The sequence below is a fragment of the Lutjanus erythropterus genome, chromosome 10, assembly GCF_056507025.1.
Source record: "Lutjanus erythropterus isolate fLutEry1 chromosome 10, fLutEry1.hap2, whole genome shotgun sequence".
Taxonomy (NCBI): domain Eukaryota; kingdom Metazoa; phylum Chordata; class Actinopteri; order Lutjaniformes; family Lutjanidae; genus Lutjanus; species Lutjanus erythropterus.
Window position 1 is genome coordinate 8,677,052 of NC_139326.1, and position 27,565 is coordinate 8,704,616.

Genomic DNA, 27,565 nt, shown 5'->3' on the forward strand with positions numbered 1-27,565 from the left:
GCCATTGGTTTTAACTCTCAAATAAAGCATGCTGGGAAGTCTGCTAATATGGTGATCATGTTTCTTTATCAACTTAATTTAATGAGTTGATTGAACTCTGTACAGTACATCCATCCAACTCAAGTTAAAAGAACTCAAGTTAGAAGAACTCAATTTCTGAAGTGTTCTGAAAATAAATGCTTGAAATTTTAAGTTTCATTAACTTGAATAAATAAATGCTTCAATTTCCAGGTCCCATAATTTCAAGGTAAATAGTTGAAAAGAAATTACCAACAAATAATCTCCAAATTACCTACAAATTTTATGGTTGATTATGCGAGAATTAGCGAGTACTGTTTTCATGTAGTGGGTGGTAATAACCAACTGTCATGTTTGGAATTTCTCTGAATTAACCCACAAATCCCCCCCAATATTTCATGGTAAGTATGATAAGTCACATGAAAAAGACACTTACAAAATTATCACACACTTACCATGAAATTTGTGGGTAATTTGTGGTTAATTTCTAAGAAGCTGTTAAGTGTCACCTATTTACCATTAAATTATGGAGCCTAGAAATTGAAGTATTACCATTAAATGTGTTTATTTACATTACATTAGTCGACTCCACTACATTCCTGGGTGATTTTTTACAGTGTACTACATGCACACACACTCTCATGCGCAAAAGGGTGTTGAGGTTCATGAATAATAAATAACTATTTTTAACAACCCCGCACTGCACACCATCATTGATACCTTTGGACTGAGGTATAAAAGCAGTCCCTTTCAAATCACACAGGCTTTTGAGGTAACCATGAAATTATACGTTAACATACACACATACACACCCACGCACATGCACAATCCCAAATGCACAGTCGTGCCCACAAATCCACTCATGCACACACAGGCAGATGATTATATGAGGACAAACAGGATACCAGTCAGATTTCAGGCCTTCAAAGAGTGAACAGACAATGACACACTGACTGGTGTACTTTGTCATGATAACAGACAGGTGTTTTGTCATTATCAACCCCCCCCGACACACACACACGATTAACCTGGATGTGGTCAGCTATAGCTGAAAAGTGGGGGGGTGATTATACTGTCAAGTGTCAGAATGATATGATTCAAACACACCTTTGTCACAACTAAGATTAAAGACCTGCATCAAGCACCTTTAAAAACACACAGTTACACAGACACACACATCTCTGGCACCCACTGAGTGTAAAGGTGATGTCCCTGACTGTGTTCCTGGCTACTGATTACTAAAGGAGAATATTTCAAGACAAATTGGCACACCAGGAACACTGAAGAAAGTCTGCAACAGTCATTATATCTCTGGCAAACATACCCACACAGCAAAGAGGAATGTCGTACTTTTTGTTCGCAGCCAGCAGAGAAACATCAAACTTCACTTTATTATATTAATTGTGTGAGAGAGAGTGGAAGTTTTGAGAGTTGCGATGCAGCAGTTGTCAAGAGTTTGGGGGCAACAGATTAAGGATGAGAAAGGTGGGTAGAGAGGAAAGAGAGGAGAAAGGGGGAAGATAACAAGAAGAAGAAAGACATGCAGACAGCTCCACGGGAGAATGATGGACACAGAGAGGCAAAAACAGAGAGATACATGGAGGGGATGTACTCGCATGTCAAATGGGTACACTGCCAACACTGCACTGTGGGGTTATAACCTGCGCACTACCACCCTGATCATTTATTCAACTCATCTGTTACATAAATAAACCAACAACAGATCTGCCCTCAGCTTCGTGTGTGTGTGAGAGAGCCAGTTGGAGCAGTGAAGCAGGTTAAATCTACAGCAGCAGAGCATGGTGGGTAACAGCATGACTCATCAGCCCAGTAGCCACTTACTGGCTTACTTGCAGGTGCACATATAAAGCATGGATACCCTTCATATTTTAACCAATATGGTACCAGTGCCTGGAATTCTGTACTTGTACCCAGCGTCACCTTTTTTCCCCAGTAATTTACTCTCTATATAATAAAAAATAATAATAATTTATATTGTGAAAAAAAGTCCAAACTTCTCAATTTCAATATTGTTAATTATTTTTGAACATTTTGTTATTTATTTCAAGCTTCAATGTTTTACAGGTTATGGACCCCTTAGTTAACAGAAAGACGTTTTTTTGCGTTCTCTCATTTGCCTTTAGCCATAGAGGTAGTTGCAGCTTGGCTGGGCTTTGAGGCACATTTGACATAGTGGCCAAACCATGTAATGACAACATCACATGATTGTCTGCAGCCCAAAATACTTATCCCCATAGATTTACATTGTGAAAAAAAAAACAGCTGTAGAATGGCAGATAAGTTTGTTTGAGCATTACAATCCCTGCGAAATGATTAATTTCACAATCAGAATTCAATTCATCCGGTCCAATAACATTTGGGAAGTCGAGAGAAGCTGCACATCACTTCATCACTTCATCCTATTCAAGTTAGCGGAGGCTAAACCATAACTTGGCTGCTTGTCCAAAGGAAGTCCCTTCATGCACTTGCTTTACAGGTTGCACAATGCAGAACAAACGGAGGCTGACCTCCAATTCTGTATCCAGTTTTCTATAATATATCCATGGTGTTGCACAGTGATTTAGTAGGTTAGCTAGCTCACACGATGACAGAAGGATTCATGGGTAGACTTGTCAATGTTGTGTAAATTGAGTTTTTTGTTTGTCTGCCAGGTATTGAAATTAGGCACAGACTGAATTATTGTGAAATGGTTCTCAGTAGAACCAACATAATTCAGTCAGTACCCTGAATTATCACACCACAGACACATGCATTATCAACAACTCAGGCAAATTTTAATGATTGAAAAACCATTTAGTACATAAAATTAGGTCGCAGCATCCTGAGTTTAATCAGTTTGTTCAATGCTATTTTTTAGCCATGTTACACTGTAGCTCAAGCCGCTACATCTGAGACTCACATGTGTTTCATTTGTAACATCAGACACTGTCCACTGGTTTAATTCCTCATGACTTGTTTCCTCTCCTGAAAAACTGATTTAAAAAAAAGCACAGTTTTTTCACAATTACAATTGTGGCTCCTCTCCCCTACTCTGTAATACCGAAATAATTCGGCCAGTGCCCTTAAAGGAACAGTTCACCCCATACAGTTATCAGTGTATACAGTTTTGGTATGAGTTGAGTTTTAAAGATATCAGCCGTAAAGATTCCCACCTTCCTTCAAACAGCATAGAACTAGATGGCACTTGGCTTGTGATTTTCAAAGCACTAAAGAAACACATTTGAAAAACTCAACAGCAATGTGTCTGTCCAGAAATCATGACCCGGTTGCTCAAAATAATCCACAAACCTTGTTGCGCGCAGTTTCATGTAAGAACTACTGCAGTAGAATCTACCAGAACTACTTTATTTTGTACTAGAAAGAAACAAGGTCTGTGTATTTTGTTGAATAAACAGGTCCTAACTTTTAAAAACAGACGCTGGTTTTGAATCTTTCACCTGAATTTTTTGATGCTTTAAAAACCAAGAGCCGAGTGCCATTTAGTTCCATTATATTGGAGAGAAAGCAGACATCTCTACAAAACTCGGCAAAACTCGGCAACTTACACAAAAAAATCTAATGGCTAAACAGCACTACAGGCCAAGGGAAAAATATGTATTTTGATTTTGGGGTGAACAGTTCCTTTAATGCTGTTTTTTTAACTGTTTCAACCATACTTCAAGCTGTTACAATTGAGACTTACTTGCACTTCAATTGTAGCATTGAACAGCATCGGTCAACTTGTTTAATCAATTGAAAAACCTCAAGTGATTTATAAGAGTAGACACATGTAGGTCATTTGCCGGAAAACATTAAATATGAAGCTAAAAGAAAAATCTCTTATATAAAATAGTGAAAAATGTTACAATCGTAGCGGCTCTCTTTTACTGAGTTCAGTATCCAACTCTAGCACATATGGGCTGCACAGGTTCATATGAATATAGTCAAACAAATGGACAGATGATAAAAGGAACTTTTGAAGCTGCACACCCTCAAACACACAGATATTTCACCACATGCAGATATTGTGTGTGGCTTAGAAGTGTGGGCAGCGATGATGTGCTGTATGTAGGCACATCGAGGCAGTGAAGTGACTTAAAATGAATAGCAAGCAGAGCCGCTGGGCGTGATGCCAGGAAAAGAGGAAAAAAGACAGGTAGAGAGAGATGGATGCAGAGAACGAGGGATGAAAATACTAAAGAAAAAGTGCACAACTAAAGGGAAACGCCTGTAAGAGGTGGACGAGGCAGAGGGAGGGAGTGTTGGATGTTCAGAGTGAAGGAGAGAGTGGGAGGGAGTTCAGAAGGGAGGCAACAAGGATACAGTGTAAAAGAGAGGGAGGGGAAAGAGAGAGAAAGAGCGTGTTTATGGAGGAGTGTGACACTGTGCAGTGTATGGGAGATGGGACGGACTGATTGCACCAGATACCAGGTGTTGAAGAGGGGTGAGAGGGGGAACCAGCAACCAAAACAGACATCTCTTTCTCTCCACGCCAGCAGTGGCAGCTGGACGTGGTTTGTCCACAGTGATCCACACAGATTTGGGAGACAGAGCAGCAGCGGCAGTGACTATAATGGAGGTAAGTCACCTCCAGCCAGACTTGAAGGAAGGTTATGACTGTTTGACTGGATGTGACAGGAGACAAATGATGGGACAGACTCAGTCACAGCTTTGCAACTTCAAACAGGAGTGAGGAGCCTGGGTGCCACTAGCAGAGATTTGAGCGTGTGCGATTTAAGTGGAGCTTGATGTTGCTTACATTAAGTTTTTCTCTACAAAGTAAAAAACCAAAATGCAAATTAGCTTCATTTTAATACCACTCTGAATTATGCCTCTTGTTTACATGTTTAAACATTCTGACTGAACCAAAGTTTCTCAGGGTGGAAGCAGTCCAAGTCTTTTTGCTACTTTTAATATGCAAGCTGAATTTCAAAGTAAAAGCATCTCTGTGTTTGAGGGCATGCCAGCTCTGAATGAAACGTCTGCTTTCAACTTTTTTTTTGTATTTCTTAGCAAGAGCACTGCCAATCACGTTCTTTACTTTCGGCACAGCCATTACTGGACAAACTATTGTTTTTAAACTGGTGAAATAATAGGGAGCAGCTTGGGGGTTTATTTAAATGTTACAGTACACACAGCAATTCAGGAGGAAATAAACAGCATTGTAAGCAGAGGTGGTTGTTAAAGGTGTTTTAAGCATGAATTAAGTGGGTTCATCTATATATGTCCCACCCTATGATTCTCGTGCCCCAATTGCTCTTAAATATTTTCATGATTTTGCTGTATAATTAATATTGCATGGGGAATCATTGCACAACCTCCCAGTTTCGCACATGTGTTGAGACATGAATTACTGTATATTATTGCTGGTGACAAGGTGAGTGGGTAAGTATAGGGCACCTGTTCAGGCATGTTCAGCTTGTAACACAGAAAAGCACAGGTGAGAAGCAGAAAAATCAAGGCGAGGGCGTGGAGGATGAAAGTATGAAGTCAGGTCTGTTGTCTCTTCACAGCAGAGAAATCTGAGCTGTTTATTTTCCTCATGTGAAGTACAGAACGCCTTTTTGATGGAAATATCATGACTTCACTGTTTGTTTGTTTTATCTTTTATATTTTCCTTTTTTTTTCGTGGGAATTAACACGGCTCAGTTCCGTATCTGTAGCGCGTGTGTGACAAACCATTGGAGCTGTCATGACCTGCTAAAGACGACGCTTCTTAAAATAACTGTCCCAGATACCCAGATGCAGTATCCTTTCATGAGTGAAAGCTCTGTGTCAGAGAAGTGCAGCATCCCAGTGTCTTTCAGCTCGTGATGATGCTGCAGAGTTCTCAACTTTTCAGCAATGACTCATGTAAACTTCCTCAAACTATAATTATGTTATGATGGCATTTGAATCAGATGAGCAGCTGTGCACAGCAGGTGAGTATCAGCTGTGACTTTGACACGTCGAACTGTTGAAAGAACCATGTAGAGTTTCCCCACAATGAGCAATTTAGCATTACAAGGTCAGGGAGCTTTTATTTTGGAGCTAAGCACAGGTATCGCCTGCAGCACATATTTCCAGCTGCTTTCAGAATGATATAGACCCCCGAAAGTGAGCTCATTGTGTCTTCTCTTACTCCCACATTACACCATCCACGCACACACGCAGCCACAGCAGATTAGGAGGATGGGAGGATGGTTATGCTCCAGAATGACAACCTTATCACTGAGTCTTCAGCTTGCAGGGTCAATGGGCCCCGGTGCCAGGAAAGGCCTCATTCTTTTCCACCTACCTTTGCATGTCAAACAACTGTGATACCGTATCAGACAAAAACATACAAGACAGACTTATAAAGAATGGTGTAGTGATTATGTATGACTATGTATTTAAAACTTATCATTCACTAGTAGTGTTAAGTTAAAAAAAAACATATTTTATTTGTATCTGGGACACAATTCTGCGAATATCGCAATAAAATAATGTCTCAATACCATATCAGACTGTGACAATATCTACCATCATATCTTATTATTATTATTTTATTTCATAAGAAATGTTACTGACTGCTTCATTGTTTTTGTTTTGCCATCATACCTGGATTCATTTCCAGAGACAATTCAACCCAGTTTTTTGGCACATGCAATAGGACCGCTCTCCCTCCTATGTCCATGGACCCCTTCACCTGCTGGACACGGGGCGTAATGCACGGTGCCATTGGCTACTGTACATGCCAATCAGTGTCTGCAAAATGTTCCTCCCTAGCTGCCCATTTTTCAAGAAAAACAAACAATACACATTTCTTTTTGCTGTTTCAAGTTAATTTCAAAGAAAGTTTTATGGTAGGGACATATTTTTTTCCACAGTAAAACTTTACACACTCAAGAAGACTCTTCTGATTTACTTAGATTTATGGCACATGTGTGACACATGTCTGTCACTCAATAAGATTATTAAGTAGTGATGAACTATGATCTTTTTATCATGGTATTATCATACTGTGAGTTTTTGGTATCATTACATCCCTATCTGATATTGTAATAAAGCCAGAACAAAAAATGTATCTTAAAATCAATCTGATACAATCAATATCCAATAAAATGTGCTTTGACTATAACATATACTTTTTTGACAACAAGCATATCTTCTTTGCTAAAAGCTCAGTCATTGTACAAATAATAATCTGACATCACAATAAAGCTTTTATGACAATCCATCAAGCTTAGATTTCCTATTTGTGAAGCTGTTGTATCATGCATAAGTGGCACAGCCTGTTCAAAACAAGTGAGGGGTAATGGAAAAGGTAAATATTCGTGGTTAATGGATGGGCGATAATTCAAAATGTCTAAAAATACTTCCACTTGTTACAATACATTTCCCCTTGCTGTTTATAGAGCAGGATAAAAGCCTTAGATGTAAATATTTCATGCCTATGGAGCAGGCTGGTGATCTGCCGTAGCTAACTGAAGACACATGCAACCTTTAAAACAATTTTTGGACAGAATCCAGGCCAATGCATAAAGTTTGAAGCATTACAGAAAAGTGCAGAGACATATTGTGAGGCAATAATCAATCTCGTATGGATGGATGCAGCTCAATAAAGAAATATAAAAGGAAATTTCTGATATTTAATTTTAGGACTCCTTAAATTCATGAGCATCAATTTCCATCCTCGTCGCAGCACTAAAGGCTCCCATTTAGACTCCATTAAAAATACATTTTGCTCTATACGCCAGCTGCCAAGGTTATGCAAATGCCTGTACTACAGGAGCAGTAGTTGGCCAGCCATACAAACCCAGCGAGCACCATTGCAGACAACCTCCTTATCTATTAGAACCCAAGGAGGCTGATTGTTTGGTTGACCTAATGTCTCATTTGGATGCATATAATGGCATCTGACTGCAATCTAATTTCAACAGGGGGTCCTTCACTAAAAGCTGGCCTCTAGTCAAACAAGACACTGAGATCGAATTAATGAGTAATAAACGTTATAGGGGAGACCAGGGATGGTAGTAACACTTTTGTTTGAGCATCAGTATCTTACTGGTTGTTTGTGCTAGATCCCTCAAATTTTTATAGGTGCCGTATCAGGAAGTTCATTCATTCATCCAATCCAATCTCTGAAAATTTGACCCATCATCATAGCTTCACACAAGCTCCACCTATCAAAGCAGTCCCGCTTGCAAACTTCATAAACATACATCTCAATAAATATTACAAAAAAAGCAACTTCAACATCACATTACTTTGAAATGTAGCCAGTTACTGAATACGAATTATATTGCAAATTGTGTAATTAGCAACGCAATCCCATGGTTTACAAAAAATGTTACCTAATCTGAACATGCTTGGATTACTTTTGAAATACATAAAAAGAAATGTGTAGTGTAGCAGTCTGAGGAAGAGCTGGTAGCTCACCAATAAATTTTTCAAACTGGAGCTCTTTCAGCGTGCAAATCTTTCCTTTTTACATTTTGATATTTTGTGGTCCCACACCCAACCCACTGGGCTTCGGGGATGTGCGTGTCTTTTTCATAGTGCTTTATACTTTTGAAATACTTCAAAATATAATATTGAAAATATGGCACCGTATGCTAAGAAATTGGACGCAACCATAAAAATTTGAGTTGCACAAATGTTCTTTGTTTCTTTTTAAACACATTAAAACATTTTCAGTATAAATTAAATGCATCTTTGCATGGGGTCTTTTTTGTGGAGCAATTGTCTGAGAAACTCTGTATGTCTGTACACTTATGAAATAATAGAGCATTGCTTATAATTTTAAAATTGCCATATTTTAAAGACGTTATCAAAAATGTGATAAAGTAATTCTCGTCCATGTAACTAAAATTTAATTAAGCATTTTTCAGATGTAGTCTGGGCTGATCATAGTCTCTTATTTTTTGTAATCTCATTACATAATCCTGAGTACATGTCATCCATTACCACCAAACCCTGCATACTGATGACATAACCACAGCACTTCTGTAATTACAGTAGTTACAACCAACCAACGTGGTGTTACAACAATCCCTGGTCTCCCCTACTCTGATTATTCAACTGAACATGTGGTTCTTGAGCCTCTCTCTGCATCCAAACCACTCAAACTTTGAACAGAGGAGACACTGACTGTCTGCTGGACAAGACAACAGTCATCAATGTATAATACAATGTCAGCTCCACAGAGTATAAATATGACCCTCTCACACACTCTGTCTTTCCATGTCTGTGTCCTTCTCTGTCTGCTGTTGCCTCCCCCTCTGTCCGTGCCTGGTATTCCATCTCCTTACTCTAGGGCAGTAATGAGTGTCTGGTATTCTGCTCTTCAGCATTGAAGCCCTATTCATGCTCAATCTCCTTTACAATGCACTAAAAGGATTACCCAATTAGCTACTATTGGATGCCATTGTGTGTGTGTGCTCGAGTGTGTGTGTGTGTGCTTGGTCAGTGGATAGATGTGTTAGCAGTGAAAGTAAAAGATAGATGGCTGTCTGTGCCCCACACTTCATTCCCAGTTGATGTTCTGCTGGAGGCCACATTACTCATCCCCACAGCTCAGCCACAGTGAGTAAGACACAAGACGAGGATGCGTGTATGTGTGTGCGTGCACGAGTGTGTGCATGCAAGTGTGTGTGACTGAGGCCATGACAGGCCACAGAGGATGACGGAGAAAGATACTTCTCAATAATTCAACCTATCAGCCTCATCATTTCCTGGAAATATATTCTCCTCTGACATGTGTGAGCTGTTTCTTCTTCTCCTCGCTCTTTAATTTGCGAGTTTAATTTCTATTGTGTCATGCTTGGGATAATGGGAAATGCCTGATCCACTACATGTGAATCATCAGTTACTTTGTGATCGATTCTGGTTATCTAACGTGTTACATCACACTGGGAGCGATATGTTCAGTGTCAGCGTACATTTAGAGGATCGAACACCATAATAAGGATTGATTTAGACTGATGTCTCCTCTAGGAAACTTATTTTAGTTACTATTCTGTTTGGTTCTATATCTAGCACCTTGGAGAACGTTCTGAAGCGGCATTTGTGTCATGCAAATGGGAAAATATTTGGATACACTACTGCCTTTTAAATTTTTATCTTATCTTTTTAATATTAACCACATTTCCTCTGGGAAGCTGAAACCAGCAATGAATTTTCTAACAAGTATTTGCTGTGAAGTCTCAGTCTGATGTAGCAATGTTGGCAAACATGCTGATGAGTCAACATGGATGTTGTGGAAATGATAACATCAGTTCAGTAGGGTTTTTTTGCGTTTGAAAGGTTGCTCTTCAGTAGTCGACTCCTAGCTCAAGTCTTTGATGTCTGACATCCCCTCCAGCACTTGAACACAACAAACTGGAAGCTTTTGCTAAACAAACTCCTTTTTAAAAGTCTACAAGATGCTGCACTAACATTAGTTAAAAGTGTTGGCTGCATGTGAAATATGAGAAACATTTAAGTTCAAGTAAATAAAAATAAGGTATTTTTGGAACATGAATTTGTAATGTTAGGTAGAAACTGACAAAAAAGATCAGTTTACTCATCATGAGGAATACTCTATGATGCATTCTGTGGCTTTGGGGGAGCATACGAAAGTCAGAAAAAAATACCCCTTGTGATGTCCTGGTGAGGGTTAACTTTTTAACAGAAATCCTGCAGGCATTGAGTGGAAAATACATCTACGTGAAGGGCTTAAATAAAAGATCCTAGTTGCATTATGGAAGTATGTCTGCTTCTGGTTCTTCAGTTTTGATGACTGGCAGGCCTCCTTCACCTAACCCTTACTTTATGTTTAAAGGGACAGTTAATTCTATACATTTTTTCCTCTTAACTGTAGTACTGTTTATCCATCTAGATTGATTAGGTGTGAGATGCCAGGTTTTGGAGATATCGGCTAGTAGAGATCTTTGCCGTCTCTTGAATATCAGGGAGCTAGATTGCACTTGGCTTGTGGTGCTCTAAGCACAAAAAAATCAAAACAATTGAAAACTCAACAGCAATGTCTCTTTCCAGAAATCATGACCCCGTTAAGATAATCCAACCCATTCTCATTCCCAGCTCGTCCAATAGTGACATGCTGTCATGGCCCCTTGGCGACTCGTAAAGGTACCTGTTAGCAGCTGTATGAGATGCAACAGGTTTTTGATGTAGTATAAGACAGAGAAGTCCACCTCTGGAGGAGGAGGGGTGCATGAATGGCTCAAACAAACACAGGGCCCAAGGGACCCAGGAGGTACCCAGGAGACCAAGATCTGTGTCCCATGTGAAACCAAAATGTTATTTAAAATTTTAAGGTACATAATGTTACATGTCATGTGATTTTTAATTTCATTTGTGCCTAAACCTCCCAAAACTGCAGCCCGTTCAACAACATTAACCACGTGTTAAAAAGACTTCCTGGCCACATGTCATACAGCTGCTAAAGGATTGTGCATCAGTATGAGTCACAAGCATGAGCCTCTCCTCCATGAATAGATGCACACTTCCTTTTGCACACTGATATGGTTGGTGGATGGTAGATATACGGTCATGATTTCTGGAAAAAGGCATTGCTGTTAAGTTTCTCCCTTTTTTCCCCTTTTAAAGGGATTTTTGGGGGAACAAAAACTTTATAGTCCATGGTATAAAAAATGAATGGGATAAAATATGCAAAAAACAGCAGAATGATCCTTTGAAGTTTGAGCGGTATGTTACAGATGGAAAGTGTTTCAGCAGGTTGGGCCTCCAAATAAAGAGTTGCTGTGTGTAAAATTCTGTGAGCTTAAGACGGCACACATAAACAGAGAACAATAAGCTGTCTGAGACTGACCTAAAAAAACAGACACAGTGAACTAGATAGATTACACGTGCATCTGTTAGAAATTACCATACGGACAGTGAGAATTAAAGTGATGCCATCTGGCAGCGTGGCAGTGTGGAGGTACAGTGAGAACAGAGACAGAGTTTCATGGACATTGTGACACAGGTATAAATCCTGGACCTTTATAGCACGCTGCTGCCTTCCACTGACTGTGGTAATGGATTGGCCATGCTCTCCGAGTGTGTGTCCCTTTAGTGCGAGTGTGTGCGTTTGTGTATGTGCATGTGTGTGTGTAGGGGAGGGGGTGGTATTGTCAGCTGGTCTTGTGTGGAACAGGGCTTTGTGTCAGGCAGGTCAGCTGGGGCTCGAAAGCTAGGATGACAGCACCCCGCCCATGCACACACACCACCCCCTGCGCACACTCTTTTGTGCAGACACAGAAAATCATGCAGCCAATCAGATGTAAGATTAGACATATGCATGTACCCACATACGCTCACACCCCCATGTCCCACCTCACCAAAGGTCTTAAATCACACTTTCCACTCAAAAGCCGGCAGGTCAGACCATTTGTACTGCTTATTAAAATATGCAATGATGGAGCGGTAAAAAGATTCTTAAATCACTTCAGTATTTGAATCAAATAGAGGTGGAATTGACCAATTCTCTCTGGCGAGTGAGTGGGAACATAAAAGTGAAATGGCAGGAGGATCATTGTCCAGACAAACAGGCTCGGGGTCTGAATGGGACTAATCGAGGAACAATGGTTGTCAGCTGAAAGGATGAGTGAGCGGTGCCGCAGAAAAATGATTATGGCAGATCTACAGAGATACTGTATTTTATTTTATTACTTGGGGAAAGACTTTGAAAACCCTTTACGGTAAAAAAAAAAAAAAAAAGTTTCAGACAGTATGATGTAATTTGTTGCAAACTGTAGTGCAATTCTGTCTGCACATGTTGAAAGATCCCACCAAAGGGTCACGCTGCTTCCCACGGTTGGTTTTTAGTTCAGTTTTAACGAACGGATGTCTTTATTGAGTTTTGTGAGATAATATCAATGAATCAATTGTGTTCTATCTGTAAATATGTGGTAAAGCTGTCTGTTTACTTCACAGAGTTAATGTACACAGTAAGCTGTAACAAGACAAACTTTTTATTGAATTAGACAAAAACTAGAAATAATATGTTTTTCATTTGATTGTAGGTGTACCCAGATTAGACACCTAGGTACCAGTATCAGTACACTAATTAGACACAACAAGCCATACTTTACATCAAATTAGACAAAAACTAGAAATAATGTTTATTAGACCCTTATTAGACTTTAGACTTTTAGACACAAGACAACAGAACTGAACTGTTAACTATGTGGTTCCCATTTAATTTACAGAACAGTTCAGTTGTAATGTGTCTCAAATTTCCCCCAAATAGAGTCTAATAAGGGTCCAACAGTGGGAAATAATACACTTTAGTTTACAGTACAGTTCTGTTGTAATGCCTCCATAGTTATCCTCTAAGAAATCTAATAAATGGTCTAATAGTGGAGAAGCAATACACTTTAGTTTACAGTACATTGCTACTGTAATGTGCCCAAAATTACCTTGTAGGGTCTAACTGTGCAGCAGCAATATACTTTAGTTTGCAGTACAGTTCAGTTGTAATGTGTCTCAAATTTTCCCCAAATAGAGTCTTAGAAGGGTCTAATGGTGGGAAATAATACACTTTAGTTTACAGTACAGTCCTGTTGCCTCCATAGTTATCCTCTAAGACGTCTAATAAATGGTCTAACAGTGGGGTAATAGTTCTTTTGTAATATGTCCCCAGTTACCCTTTAAGAAAGCCTAGGAATAATCTAACAGTGGGGGGAAAAAGACACTTTAGATTACAGTACAGTTATGTTGAAAAGTGTCCTAAACAAAGTCTAACCAGGGTCCAGCAGTGGGAAACAATACATTTTAGATTACAATACAGTTTTGATTTAATGAGTCCCTAATTGCTCTCTAAGAAAGTTGAATAAGTTTTTAACAGTGGAAAATACTACACTTTAGTGTACAGTACAGCTCTGTTGTAATGAGTCTCTAATTACTCTCTAATAAAGTCTAATAAGGGTCTAACAGTGGGGAATAATACACTTCATTTTACAGTACAGTTTTGTTGTAATGTGTCCCAAATTACCCTCTCAGAAAGTTGAAAAAGGGTCTAGTACTGTTCTGTCTAATTTAACTGAAAATGTTATGTCTTCTTAGTGCACTCTAAAATAAAGTGAAACCCTGATGCCTTTACCGATTTTTGTGTGACAATATCAATGAATCAGTTGCGTTCTATCTGCAGACACGTCTGCTTTCCTCACATTAAGAGAACGTATACCTTTACTTGTGACAAAAATGGGGTGCAAGATTTACACGTGTTTTGTCAGCAGCAGAGCTCAGGGGCTCATATCTTTCCTGTTGTTGTTGTTTGTTCATTTGGAACACAGTAGCTTGTATATTTTTCTGTCGTGATGTGTGATTGTATTTCATCCACAAGGTGTTTTGTCAACAGTGTGTACTCTGTGGGATGCTGAACGCTCCACTGCCTCAGAGAGACTCTAGACCGTGTGTGCACAAGTGTGTGTTGTTTGCGTGGATGTGTAAAGGTGTGTGTGTGTCTGAACAAACAGCAAAAAAGGCAGGATGGTGGTAAATCACTATAAAACTGAGGCTCTCCAGCCCTCTCATTGTGAGGACTAGTCATTTATTTAACACTCAAATATGGTCCTGGGCTGTTTGGGGAGAATACATCAACCGGCGCACAAGAGTCCACACAAAGAGCGGCACACTTCAACAGACAAAGAGCGAAAAAAGAGAGGCCAAGCGCCTTTTTTTCTCCTTCAGATGAAGTGTTGTTTGTTCAGGGTGGGTGCAGGGTACCGTGTGGGACGGATGGATGGAGGGAGGGACTGATGGAAGAAAAGAAGGGAAGGGAGGGGGGCTTGAATGGTTATTACATAGTGAATCGATGCAAAAACGTAGGGTGTCTGTGGGTGATAGGAGGGGGGTACACAGGGGGGTGTAAAAGATCTTTTGTGCAGGCTGGGAGTTAATCACTTGAACGGCACACGCCAGTTCTATGGGAGCACATGTCCTACACTGGTTCCCCCGGGTGGGGTGGGGGTGGGGGGGGTGCTGACATACACACACACACACACACACACACACACACACACACACACAGAGCTGAATTTACATGTCGGTTATAATGCAAAGCTGGGTCCAGGCCGACTAGAATAGCAGAAGACCCACCCCCTCTGCTGAACAGTTAGCAGACCCTCCTGGCTGTGGTGATAGTGGGAGCTTTGCATTTGCTGCTGGTTCATTCAAGGGCATACACACTCTCACATGCTCACAGGGAGAGAGACTTAACACACACATGTCTGACTGTTCAGTTTCTCCAGGACTGGATAGATGACTCTGCAAAGGCCTTGCTTAGAGATGGATGCTTAGTTTGACCTGGCAGTAAGTAAAATCTATTGTTTCATTACTTCAGTCCCATGTCAGTGGTGGATGCTAATATCTGAGAGTGATAGTGAAGGCTGGAGTTGAGATTAAGCGGCAGACATCCAAGCACAGATAGTAGAACAGAGGCGGCCACAGTCACGTCAGAGACTGTTTACATCAGTGGAACAGTGGACTGCTTTGCTTTGCACTATTGCAGGTACAAATTTAACATCATATACCATTACTCGACGTTTTCAGCAGCTGTTTACTTTTGTAGAATGTATGTTGAACATCATCCACAGAAAAACAAAACTAAAGCTGTGCTGTGCTTCTTGTAATTTAGTGTCATCTTTACTTTCCTGTGTTCACTTTAAAGAAGCAGTGGTGGAAAGAGCACTGAAAGTCAAGTAGAATAATGGACAATATGTCAATATTATATCAATATCATGATATGAGACTAGATGTCTTGTAGTGTTCCAGGTCTTGAAGGCTGCATTATTTATTTATACAGTTTAAAGTTACAGGAATAGTGTACATTAATATGCATTTCTGTAAATGTGGCAGTTTAGCCATCTTGGTTAATTTTCAACTGTAGCCCCTGGCCAGGTGCAATGACAGTACAATTGTAGTAAAGTGATGTAACATCCTCAACTTGCCAATATGTTCTAGCTGTTCTATGATATGTCTTTACCCACTTAGTGATTATAACTACATAACTGATGATTATGTAGTGTAGAATATTTTGTGAATGCACCAACTACAATTTTGTCCCAATATCGATGTTTTAAATTGTGTTATTAATTTGTCAAAGCATCATTAGTTATCCCTAATATTGTTGCAATATGAATATGGAGGAATGATATTTTATTTTCTCTGCCCAACCTTAGCAGTATGTTATTTAAGAGTAAATGTGTATATTGAGTTATATATCATGTATCACAGAACAGTCTAAAAAATTAGAGATATTGTTTATAAGTAACATCGCCTAGCCGTAAGTAGAAGTACTGTTAAATTACTGACATATTAGTCAGCAACAAGTAAAACTACTGGTTGTTTTTCCTGCCCATATGTCATGGTTTTCATGGGCCAATTTGAATCAGATAGCAGATGCAAAGTTTGGATATTAATTCAAATTGTAGGTCTACCCAGTAGTGAACTGATTTTAAAAGTAATTAAATAGATTATATAATGTAGTACATAGTTAAGTAAGAGTATAATGACAGAGGCTTGGTTCATACTGCAAGCCTTTGTGCTTTTTCTCTGTGGTTGTTCACATTATCTTTTAAATTTTAAAATCTCTGTTCTGAATCATGCACAAAACTCACACATTCACACACAGCACAGCGTCACATGGAGGCCATTGAAGTCAGCATTTACTGTTTTATTTATAAGTATAAACAAAACAAAACAAAAATCTGATTTGGGCACTTTTTTGCACTGTGAGCATAGCCAGATTTGAAAAAATAACAAGTGCCCAAAATAATGACTTAATTACAGTAATTAAATTAGTCGTAATTTGTTACTTCCACCTCTGTAAAAAAGACTATAACTATGCTGCCATAGCAACTACTCAAGCTTTCCTTCTCTTTTCTCTGTGCCTGTTTCTCTGTCTCATTCGCTGTCTGTCTCTGATGCTCCTATTATTCTCCTCATCGTGAAACATCTATTTTGTACATGTCTCATCTAGCTTATCATTGTTTGCTGGACGATGAAAAGTGACAGCCTTGATCAGCGCTCCCGCTCTCATTCAGCATTTCCCTCTTCAAGCATGCCCATCAAACACCTCAGGAAAATGACAGTGACAGCTATGTTTATCCTCACAAACAACCACCGTGCAACCAATAATTATGGATTAGCCTCCAGCCAAATGCAATGTACACTAATAATTGACTTACTGCAGGCCATTAGCCCCGTGCTTTGTCGGTGTGGCCATTATAAAATGCTTAAAGGCTGAAGACCAGGTGGTTAGAGGAGTTCATGGGCCTGATCCGCCGGTACGGAGCCGTTTACTATGACTGAGGGGACTTTTCCCCAGTGGGTTAGAGATCATGTCTAGCAACATCTGGGGTCTAGCTGTCTTTAAAGGGGAGGTGGGGACAGGGAATAGACAGCATCACTAGTAGAGCTGCAACAATAAGTTAGAGTAGATTGTAAAAAAAAAACAAAAAAACAATAGATTTATCATTTCAGTCATATAATGCTTTTTAAATGCTTTAAATTTCTTTGTCATTTTGTCTTTGTGATAGTAAATAAAGAGTCTTTGGGTTCTGGACTGTTGGTTGAACAAAAGAATCAATATGAAGATGACACACTGGGCTCTCTTTGATGTGCATTTTTCACAATTTATGACACCCTATAAACTAAATGAGTAATTAATCAATAATGAATGCAGTATGATACTGAAAATGAAAGTTAGCTGCTGCCCTAATCACCAGTACCTCTGTGAATAAATGTCCTTGTATTATAAGTGAGAATGTTAAAAGCACAAATCCATCCATGTTTTGTGTGCTTAATCTTTACGTCATTAAAGTGCATAAAATGTTATATTTCTGTGTGGTCTGTCTGTACTGTGCACAAGTACAATATCAAATAAAAATTGTTATATATCACTATTCAGATGGCAGCACCAGCCATGTGTTGAGAAGGTGTAAGTAGTCTAATTGCCAGTTTGTTTAGAGGAAGGGCACCTGAAGGGTTATTTGTCAAATTCAACGGTCGAGTCATAAATCCAGACACACAAAGCCAGGCAGAGAGCCAAGATGGACTTTTTTTCTACTTTGTTTGTTTTGCAAATGTGAACACACCTGCTTCAGCACTGCAAGTCTGGACAGAACAGGAAACAATAAAACTGAAGAACTCTAAGTAACTGATAAGCAACGATGAAAGTAATGACAGTAATTAGGTTACACTTTATTTTACAGAACGGTAGTAACATGCGTTGTATCGAAGTAGACAAAACTAGAAATAACATGTTTTTAATTTGACAGTTTTAGACCCTTTAGACCTTTGTTAAACTTCATTAGAAGATTAAAAATATCCCCCGACCTCTATAATTGTGGCCTTGTTGTTGATTGATCTACTTGTTAGATCTGGTTGAGACATTATTTTTAAATGGGGAAGGAGCAGATATATGATTTCACTTTTGTTCACAGTATACATGTGTCCCTAATTACCCTCTAATAAGAGTGTGTATTATTTCACACTTAAGTTTACAGTGCAGGTCTGTTGCAATGTGTCCCAATTACCCTCTAATAATGTCTAAAGAGGGTCTAATACTGTTTGATTTTATGCAAAGTACGGCTAGTCACATCTTATTTGTGTGCTGTAAAATAAGGTGCAACCAGAAAATCTTCTGTTCAAAGCTCAACAGCTATATTCTCAGCATTTAATGTCCCTCCCTTGTCTTGCAGATGAAGCCACTGACAGTCCTTCTCTGGGGTCATGAGTTGTGTCTCCCCTTCACTTCTGTGTAACTCGACCTCCTGGACTTCAGCCCCAGCCTCCGCTCACCTATGCCTGCAGGATCATGGGTAGCGTCAGCAGCCTCATCAACGGCAACAGCCTCAACAGCAAACACTGCAAAGCATCTGACTACAGGTTAAAAAAGGGAACAAACCATCACAGAAAGAGTGGAGGCTGCAGCCTCGACGGGTTATTAAAGTGCGGCTTCACTAACTGCTCCTCGTCCACCGCTCATCCCCATAAAGGCCTGTCCTACTCCCGGTCGGGACGAAGTGAAGACTTTTTTTACATTAAAGTAAGCTCATGTGCCATCGGCTGACAGCCAAACTATGGTTTTATCGGATAAGAAATATATCATACATACATTACAGTGCACTAACATTTTTTTAAAGCATAATGTTTATCCTATTCCGTTTAAGGTGAGCCATAAACCGAGGTCAGTGTACCACAGAGGAGGGTCAATGGAAGATCATGCAAGTGGAAAGAAGAGAGATGGGGATTCAGATGGGCGACTGCAACCAAAACTGCTGCTCATGTCTGGGAAAATGACTGAGAGGGTGAGCAAAATGGCCATTATATCTTCTCTTATACTGTACCCAAAAAATACCACTAGAATTTAAAGTAATAGTTCCACATTTTTGGGAAATGTCTATATTTGCTTTTGTGCTAGATGAGAAGATTAAAGCCAGGGTAGGTAAGGTATTTTAGAAACAGCTTGCTTTTTAGCCGTTTCCAACTTTTATGCTAAGCTAAGCTAAGCTAACTGGCAGCTAGCAGCATCTTCAAATTTAGCATGCAAACATGAGGAAGGTATCAACCTTCTCTAACGCGTCTAACGCTCAGAGAGAAATTGAATAAACGTATTTCCCAAAATGTCAAACTATTTCTTCAGGAATATGAGCTTTAGATGTTAGCTGAGATTTTATTTGCATTTTCAGAGTTTCATAAAATGTAGCTTTGTGCTTTATGTGATGTTGGAGTCTATGGTTCTTGAAGGCAACCATTAAAGGCGACATTTGTTGCTTTTCATTTGGGTGTCCAGGTAAATAGAGTTGATTGAAGCAATAAATCCCTCAGCGCATGCATATATTGACCAAGAAAGCTGAGTTCTCCTGCCCTTTGAGCAGTGCAGCAGTGCCTACATGCACCAGGATGCTTTACGCACTAGCTTTTGACACCTATCACCCCACTTACCAGCCTATGCTATAACTATTACTTTCTTGGCCGAAACACTGAGGAAACACTTCTATTGACTACATTTACCATCAGCACTGACTGGAAAATGAAACATGTCAAATCTCTCCTTTAAGCAGCCACGCTACTTAACTGCAACAGACTTTGAAAACCTTGCAGCGAAGTTGAGGATAAAACGTGCACAGCAGGTAGTTTAATTGGTAGCAGCCATTCCTCATAACCTGTGTTGAACCATCCCGGCTTATTAATCACCCCACCTCCCAGATTAATGACCTAAGAATGCCTTGATCTTCTCACAGAAGTCATTTCTGTGCCAAGAATACGTAGGCAAACTGAGTCTCCTTCAATAGGTCTTTATTCCTCTGGGGCACGAGGGGGGAGAAGGGAGAGGAATAGGAAGCAGCTTTAAAAGAGACAGAGCAGAAAATAAGAGAGAAAAGGGAGAAAGAGATCGAGGGGCAAAGAGAGTTTGAGGGATAGAAAGAGAGAAGAAAAAAAAAAAAAAAAACGACGAACGGCATCCCAGTCATGAAGTCAGTGAGAAGGAATGCTGAGCTCACAAGCTTTACCTCTTACACTTCAGCAGTAGCTCATATTATTAATATCACAGAGAAAGGCTATTCATCTTCCCTCAGACAGCACATGGGGGAGAGATGTAGGATGCAGAGGGGAGGAGAGGAGGACAGAAAAGGAGGGGAGGTACGGTGCTGCTTGTGACGTTCTTGGACAGCACAGATGGGGCATGTGGAGTATAAGTTCATCTATGAAATGAGTTTTCTCTTCTATGACAGATAGTGAATTTTACTTGCAACTACTGCTGTGTGGCTTTTAATGCTGCCAGCTTGTAGCAAAGCTATTCTGCATGCTTCACTGGTTCTATTTCTAATATAAAAAGACATGATTGGAAAAAAAAAACTCTATCCTTTTCATTTGCACAGACTTGCCACACGTGACATTTATCTCTGTGAAAGCCAGTCATTATGATTTTCAAGTTTCAGAATGTGACCTATCCTCGGCTCTTTGTACACTCGGCAACAGTACGAGAGGACTTGCTTTTCGCCGTGCTGTCAGCTACGATGAGCCACTGAATATAAAAACAAAAATAGTGCAGAGCACCCCTGACTGTGTGTCATTTCACTCCTCTAGACCTCTGCTGAGAAGTCATTGGTCCGTTCCACTGCCTTCAAGCCTGTGATTCCCAGGAGTACGTCCTCCACGGAGACAGGCCACAACAGCCTGGACCACATCCTCCGTCCCCCGGAGAAAGCACGGAGTCCAGATAACAGGCAGAAGCAAGACACCTTCTCAGGTCTTTATCTATGGGTTATTTTAAAAAATGTAATATGATGCAATTACTAATTACCTGTTAAAATATATAGCCAGTAACTCAACCCAGTATTAAAGTTATGTAACTTGATTACTTTTCATTACCTCAATACCAAATATGGTGCAATTGCTCAGCCTGACTGTACTGTTAAGTGTACTATTCACACTTCACACTTGAACTTAAAGTAAACTGCCATAAAGTCATTCCAGTGTGGAGCTTGTGTTTTTACCCACACACCATCTTGGTCACTGGCACCACCTACAGTCCTAAAATATTTTTCACTAGTAGGGGTACTGACAGGTTAGCTAGCTAACTAGATTTCTGTGTAGCTAATCTTGCCATTTGGTCTTACCTGAAAATGTTTATTTAAATAAAATGTTGTGTTCTTGGATGATGACAGCATTTTCACAGCTGGAAGGCAGAACTTGCACTGCACTGTGATGTAATTGTCTTTTCCTGATTAAAAGATAAAAAATGGCAAAATTTCCACCCACAGAAAACCTTTTTCTCACCAGAGGCCAGAGATGTAACTGTAATTGTAAGATGGCTTCAGTTGAGGCCAGAGTGGTGGTGTAAGATTTTTACATGACTCTATTACAAGTAATCTGTTAGATGTGGTCTGTTACTACCCAAGCCTGTGTGTTATGTTGATAAGCCTCTGCCTTAAAATGAGATTATGTGGTTTGAATGACAAATTTTAGTAAAATAAAATGTCAACTCTTTTCCTTTCAGGGACTCTCTCCGACTCTGGACGTAACTCCATGTCTAGCCTGCCCACCCACAGCACCAGCGGCAGCCTAAGTGCTTCCACAGGCCCTGTCAGTCACATAGATGGCAGCTCGGCTCCCGCAAACAGCCTCAGCAAGGGAGTGCAGCCTAATTTCCCTCCATGGGTCAACGGGAATAGCGCTAACCTTGACGGTAGCCACAGGGCAGGTTTAAACGGCGGGGGGCCGGCATCTAAGGCAAATGGGGACGCCGGCTCGCCACTTTCTGCAGATGAGCCAAGCCTTCTCTCTGAAATTTCAGGTGGGATTCGTTCCCCCATTACTACAGATGAGTCACTGATTGAACGTTTGGAGCAAAGGCTACTGGAGAGAGAGACTGAACTGCAGGAGCTGCAGGTACCCAGCTGTCATATTACAGAAAACCATCACATGCTCTTAATTAATGGTTTCACTTTATTTTACAGTGCACTAATAAGATGAAATAAGCCATACTCTATATTAAAGACAAAAACTAGAAATAATATGCTCTTTGTTATTAGACTCTTTCTTACACTTTCTTAGAGCGTAATTACAACAGAAATGTAAACTCATTCAGGAGAGGAGTGAAAACATCTTCAGCAGTTGTTTAATTCTTACGTTGATATTTCAGAATTAATTTCTGACATTGCTACCATATCGTGTGACACAATCAAACTGTAATGTTGACCAGAAAGCAGGTAAGGTTTGCTATTATCAGATATGCTGTCTTAGCTTGTAATATGGTCTAATGACCCTCTAGATTTTCACTATCGATTGTCTTTTCAGTACAATCGGGAAGCGGCAGATTTGTCAGATTGTCTACAATTTAACAACCTGGAACACAGCAGGATGTATTTTGTGTGAAAGGCAAATAAAAACAGAATGCAACAAAAAAAATTAAAATATTTCTCTACCTGTATAATTTTGGCCTGTACTGGTAGATCTAGTTCACATATTGTTTTTAAGTGGGGAAGTGTGAGTGTGTATGTGATTTCACTTTAGTTTACAGCACAGATCTGTTGTAATGTGTCTCAAATTACCCTCTATTAAAATCTTACAAGGTTCAAATGAAGTGTCTAATACTGTCTAATAAAGATCAGATTACTTTCAGTTTTTGGTCTAATTTGATACAAAGCACGGCTTGTTACTTCTTATTAGTGTACTGTAAAATAAGTTGTGGCCACAAACTTTTACTGAGATGTCTTCACTTTTGACCAGGTGAGTTTTGAGGAGAAGGAAGCGGACACCTGCCAGCTGTTCGACGAAAGACAAAGGTACTGTGCCGAGGAGATGGAGGGTCTGAAGCAGCGCTGCTCCACAAAGCTACGACAAGTGTCCCAAATGGCTGCAAAGACCCAGCAAACACTTCAGCTGCAGGTCAGGCAGCTCCAGGTCAGCCCACCTCCTCTTTTCATGTCTCCCTTTTTCAGTGCATCAATTAATATACAAAGAGAAAAAGCATTAGCAGGTTCATAGAAATTCCTCATCTTGCACATTTGCATGAATAAATCAAATGAAGTTAACTTTTGTGCAGGCAGAGAAGGAGAGGCTCCAGGAGGACGTCTCAAAACTAACCCGAGAGAAGGATCTTGTTGAACTCAGACTGAGGGCCTATGAGACAGAGAGCACACAGCTTGCTCCGACACTTGAGGAAACTCAATGGGAGGTGAGTCGTGAGTCAGATGTGTGATATCAGTTGAAACCTTGCAACATACAATGCAATCTGATACAGCCTTGAAGGCTGCTGCTGAGGTGTGGGGACATGAAGTTAATCTATCACTGAGGAGAAAATCAGCCATTTTGCATCCTATTAACAGAAATGTATCACAAAAAGGTCAAAGATAGCAACTTTTCCTCACTCTTTTGTCATTAGTTCACACTTTTGCCTTTAACCACGAGGAGCATCATGTACTTTTCGAATCAAAAACGTCTTACTTTGCGATCACTATAGTTCTCTTCATCTGCACAGGTGTAGCATCCCTGCCTGCACACGCTGTGAGATGAGAAAATCTTTTTTTTTTTTTTTTACATAAATAATGTATCAAACTACTGTGTCTAATGTGAAACGGGTCATTCATAGTCACAAACCCACGGTGAATTATCAACAACTCTGCAGTTCTTCTCAACTCTAGGTAGCTTTTTTAGTATCTTTGTTTCGTTTTTACAGCCTACAAACTTACCACTTTGGTATTGTCTCACAGCTGTTTTGAGCAAATAAGCTCTGATAAATCAACTCCATCAACTGTCGGTGATATGAAAACATCAGATTTCCACACAGTCAGAGAAGGTTAAAGTATGCTGCACAGGTGACGCACTACAGTGGCTAATAGCGTCTTACCCTTATCTTACACCCGGCACACAGCAGGTGGCGCAGGTGGCACTGCTATCTTACACCAGTGCAGTTGTGATTTGCCCCATGTTTGCAAGATAGCAAATGAACCTGCGCCTGTCTGTGCACCCATGGCTCAAGATGGAAAAGGTTACAGCGTGCCATGTTGTTGCATTGTGTGCAGTGATGCAGCTAAAAAACAAGAGCCAAAACGTGTTTACCAACCAATCATTTCACCTTTTCTCATCAGCACATGTTGTTATGTGGATTTTTTAATACAAAACTTAATTCCCTTTATGTATAATTCCCCATTTAAATGTTATCCATCTGCATTTTTGTAAGCCACTACATGTTTTATCTTGTTTTTTTAACACACACTTACTGACAAAAACCCCAACGCTGCTCAGCCTGAAGAATCTCAGTTGACTGAGGGGTCTCCCACTAATGATTTGAATCTTTGACTTTCAGGAGGCAGCTCTAGTTTTACTTATCTAAATCTTGAGCTTACTGCTGGCCTGAGGTGCAAATGTGAAAGTAACATTTCCCATGCACACTGCTGCAATATTATCTTTTAGAAAGGAATATAATTTACCAGCACTGTTATGATACAGTGTGGTCAACAAATTCAACAAGCCCCCAACCACCCACCACAAAATGCATAATTGTAAAAAAGTACATGACACCATGTTGAGAGAAATATATCAAAACAAAAATAACTCCTAAAAAAGCCTTTTACTGCCAGTGTGGGGTACGTATCACACACAATATTTACTCTGACTGTTCCATCTTCATAATTGTCTCCGTCCAAATGTAGGTGTGCCAGAAGACAGGGGAGATCTCACTGTTGAAGCAGCAGCTGAGAGACTGCCAGGCAGACGTCAGCCACAAGCTAAATGAGATCGTGAGCCTCAGGGCGTCACTGAAGGACAACACAGCCAAGGTGGAGATGCTCGAGAAGCAGAATAAAGACCACGAGGACAAACTTCACTCTCGCACCATAGAGGTTGAGGTCAGTCTGCAGATGATTCAATGTTAGTTGGCATTCAAATCGTGTGAATAAAAAGCCCACACAGTGCTCATGAGATGAAAGCACTTCTAGTGAGGAAGGATACCTGCTATTATGTGGCACATTCAGCTGTGACCTTCAGACTGTTTTCAGTGTCCATGTTGGAGCAGATTTATATAATCACAGCCCTAACAAGTGAGATTATGTGACACTTCACATGATTAGACATGCACTCTTACAAAAACAACTGCTAACTAGAACCATAAAGGGTTCTTTAGCTCGTCCCCATAGGAGAGCCCCTTTTGATTCCTGCTAGAATCTTTTATAAAAGTTCCACGTGGAACACTCTGAGAGAGTTCTACCAACAACCCAACACAAGGGGTTATACTTACAAGCATCTGTGAAATACAGGGAACCCTTCTATGATGTAATGGTTTCAACCAGAAGCCTCTGTGGGGGTTCTGTCTAGCAAATCCACCCAGGGGTTTCTTCCGAGAACCTTTTTATTTACCTTGGGTTTTATCTAGAACCCATCTAGGGGTTTTTAGAACCTTCTTATATTTCAAGGATTTTATCTAGAACCCACCCAGGGGATTTCTTCCTCCAAGAACCCCTTCATATTCCAAGGACTTTACCTAAAACACACTCAGTGGGTTCTACCAAGAACCTTTTAATATTTCGAGGATTTTATCTAGAACCCAACAAGGAAGTTCTATTGAGAACCTTTTATATTCCGAACATTTTATCTAGAACACACTCAGTGGGTTCTGCCAAGAACCTTTTTATATTCCATGGGTTTTATCTAGAAACCACCCAGGGAGATTTACTGAGAACCTTCTTATATTCCAGGGGTTTTGTCTGGGATCTGGGATATCAACAACCCTTGACGAACGCTTTCTTCCAAAAAAGGTTCTTTGGATGAAAAGGGTTCTTGTTAGAACGCTTAGTCTGGACCCTTGAACCTTTGACAAACCCTTTCTTCAAAAAGGGGTTCTTCAGAAACAAATGGTTCTGGGTAGAACTTCAGCCCTTCAGAGAGAACTCTTTTGGAACCATATTTCTAAGAGTGTGTTATGTCAGTTAAAATAATTCTGTTAATTGCTGCCTCAGTCTGAATAATTTCCATTTTGAATTCAGGTTTGTCAAAATGAGCTCCAGCGTAAGAAGAATGAGGCTGATTTGCTGCGAGAGAAAGTGGGCAGACTGGAGACAGACATTCAGGGGATGAAACAGGATCTGGCTACGGCCAAAGAGCAGCGGCTGCAGCAGCACAGTCCTGCCCAGACTCAGGCCTTGGACAGACTAATCCAAGGCTCAGACTCCCCGGTCCAGGGCCAGGGGGAGGAGAACAGTGGACACGTTTCCACGGAATCACTCCAGTGGGAAGTGGACAGACTGAAGCGGCAGCTCAAGGAGGAGAAGGAGGCGCAGGAGAGGCTAGCCAACAGCTTTGAGCAAGAGAGGCAGACGTGGAACAAGGAGAAAGGCAGGGTCATCAAGTACCAGAAGCAGCTCCAGATCAACTACCTGCAGATGCACAAGAAGAACCAGGACCTGGAGAGGATCCTGAAGGAGCTGACCGCTGAACTGGAGAGCCGGACGGAGCTCGGCATGGACATCAACTACAGCTCAGGGTTACAGACATACGACGACGTTATTGCCACAGAGATTTGACGGGAACACACACACACACACACACACATTCAGTGAAGAGAACTGGGCACTTGACTGTTTTTTCACCACAGATATTTATAATATTATAACACCCACTGCTAATTAGTATTTTACAATGGTTATTTAATAGAATGTGCATGTGTATATTTTGTGTCCAAGTCACAAAAAACAAGACAATTAAAAATAGCTTTTTGTGATGACACTGTTAGCACTTGCTTAAAAGTAAATTCTAAGTTATTTAATGCTCAAATAGAATATTTTTTTATTTTTTTACCATGCTGTCTGATGGGATCACTCCACTCATCGTTCAAACTTGATTTTGGGACCACTTGTTAATTGATAATTGATGCAGGCCGGACAAAAATGATTTATCTGTTTCATGATTAATGTCTGATGTTGACACATGATAAGCAAGATCTCGGCTTAACATCTGTCCCTTCCAGCATGGCCGGTGGCAGTGATGTATCATCTTTTGTGCGTCTGATTTCCCTCACACTGATTTATCTATTCATCTTTGCCTTCTGTGTCCACATTACTGTATGGTCCCA

General features: G+C 40.2%; 1 protein-coding gene across 3 annotated transcripts; it reads left to right on the forward strand.

The window, feature by feature from the left end:
- The first annotated feature begins 4,389 nt into the window (after positions 1 to 4,389).
- On the forward strand, positions 4,390 to 27,217 carry lzts1 (leucine zipper, putative tumor suppressor 1). Of its 3 annotated transcripts, none has more exons than XM_084728129.1 (9): positions 4,390 to 4,597; positions 18,690 to 19,036; positions 19,161 to 19,298; positions 21,082 to 21,244; positions 21,995 to 22,386; positions 23,227 to 23,400; positions 23,543 to 23,674; positions 25,152 to 25,346; positions 26,481 to 27,217. In XM_084728129.1, the coding sequence occupies exons 2-9, from the start codon at positions 18,806 to 18,808 to the stop codon at positions 27,015 to 27,017; spliced, it is 1,962 nt and encodes a 653-aa protein (XP_084584255.1). In that variant the 5' UTR covers positions 4,390 to 4,597; positions 18,690 to 18,805; the 3' UTR covers positions 27,018 to 27,217. The 3 variants fall into 3 exon arrangements, with proteins under 3 accessions (XP_084584255.1, XP_084584254.1, XP_084584256.1); XM_084728128.1 differs by lacking the exon at positions 4,390 to 4,597 and adding an exon at positions 15,088 to 15,297; XM_084728130.1 differs by lacking the exon at positions 4,390 to 4,597 and adding an exon at positions 15,347 to 15,496.
- The last annotated feature ends 348 nt before the right edge of the window (positions 27,218 to 27,565 follow it).

What these genes read in the sequence shown, in the direction of transcription:
- lzts1 (XM_084728129.1), top strand. Translation starts at nt 18,806, where the DNA reads ATGGGTAGCGTCAGCAGCCTCATCAACGGCAACAGCCTCAACAGCAAA. An exon ending in CTGGGAAAATGACTGAGAGG is followed by an intron (nt 19,299 to 21,081) that starts GTGAGCAAAATG and finishes TCACTCCTCTAG; the next exon opens with ACCTCTGCTGAGAAGTCATT. An exon ending in TGCAGGTCAGGCAGCTCCAG is followed by an intron (nt 23,401 to 23,542) that starts GTCAGCCCACCT and finishes ACTTTTGTGCAG; the next exon opens with GCAGAGAAGGAGAGGCTCCA.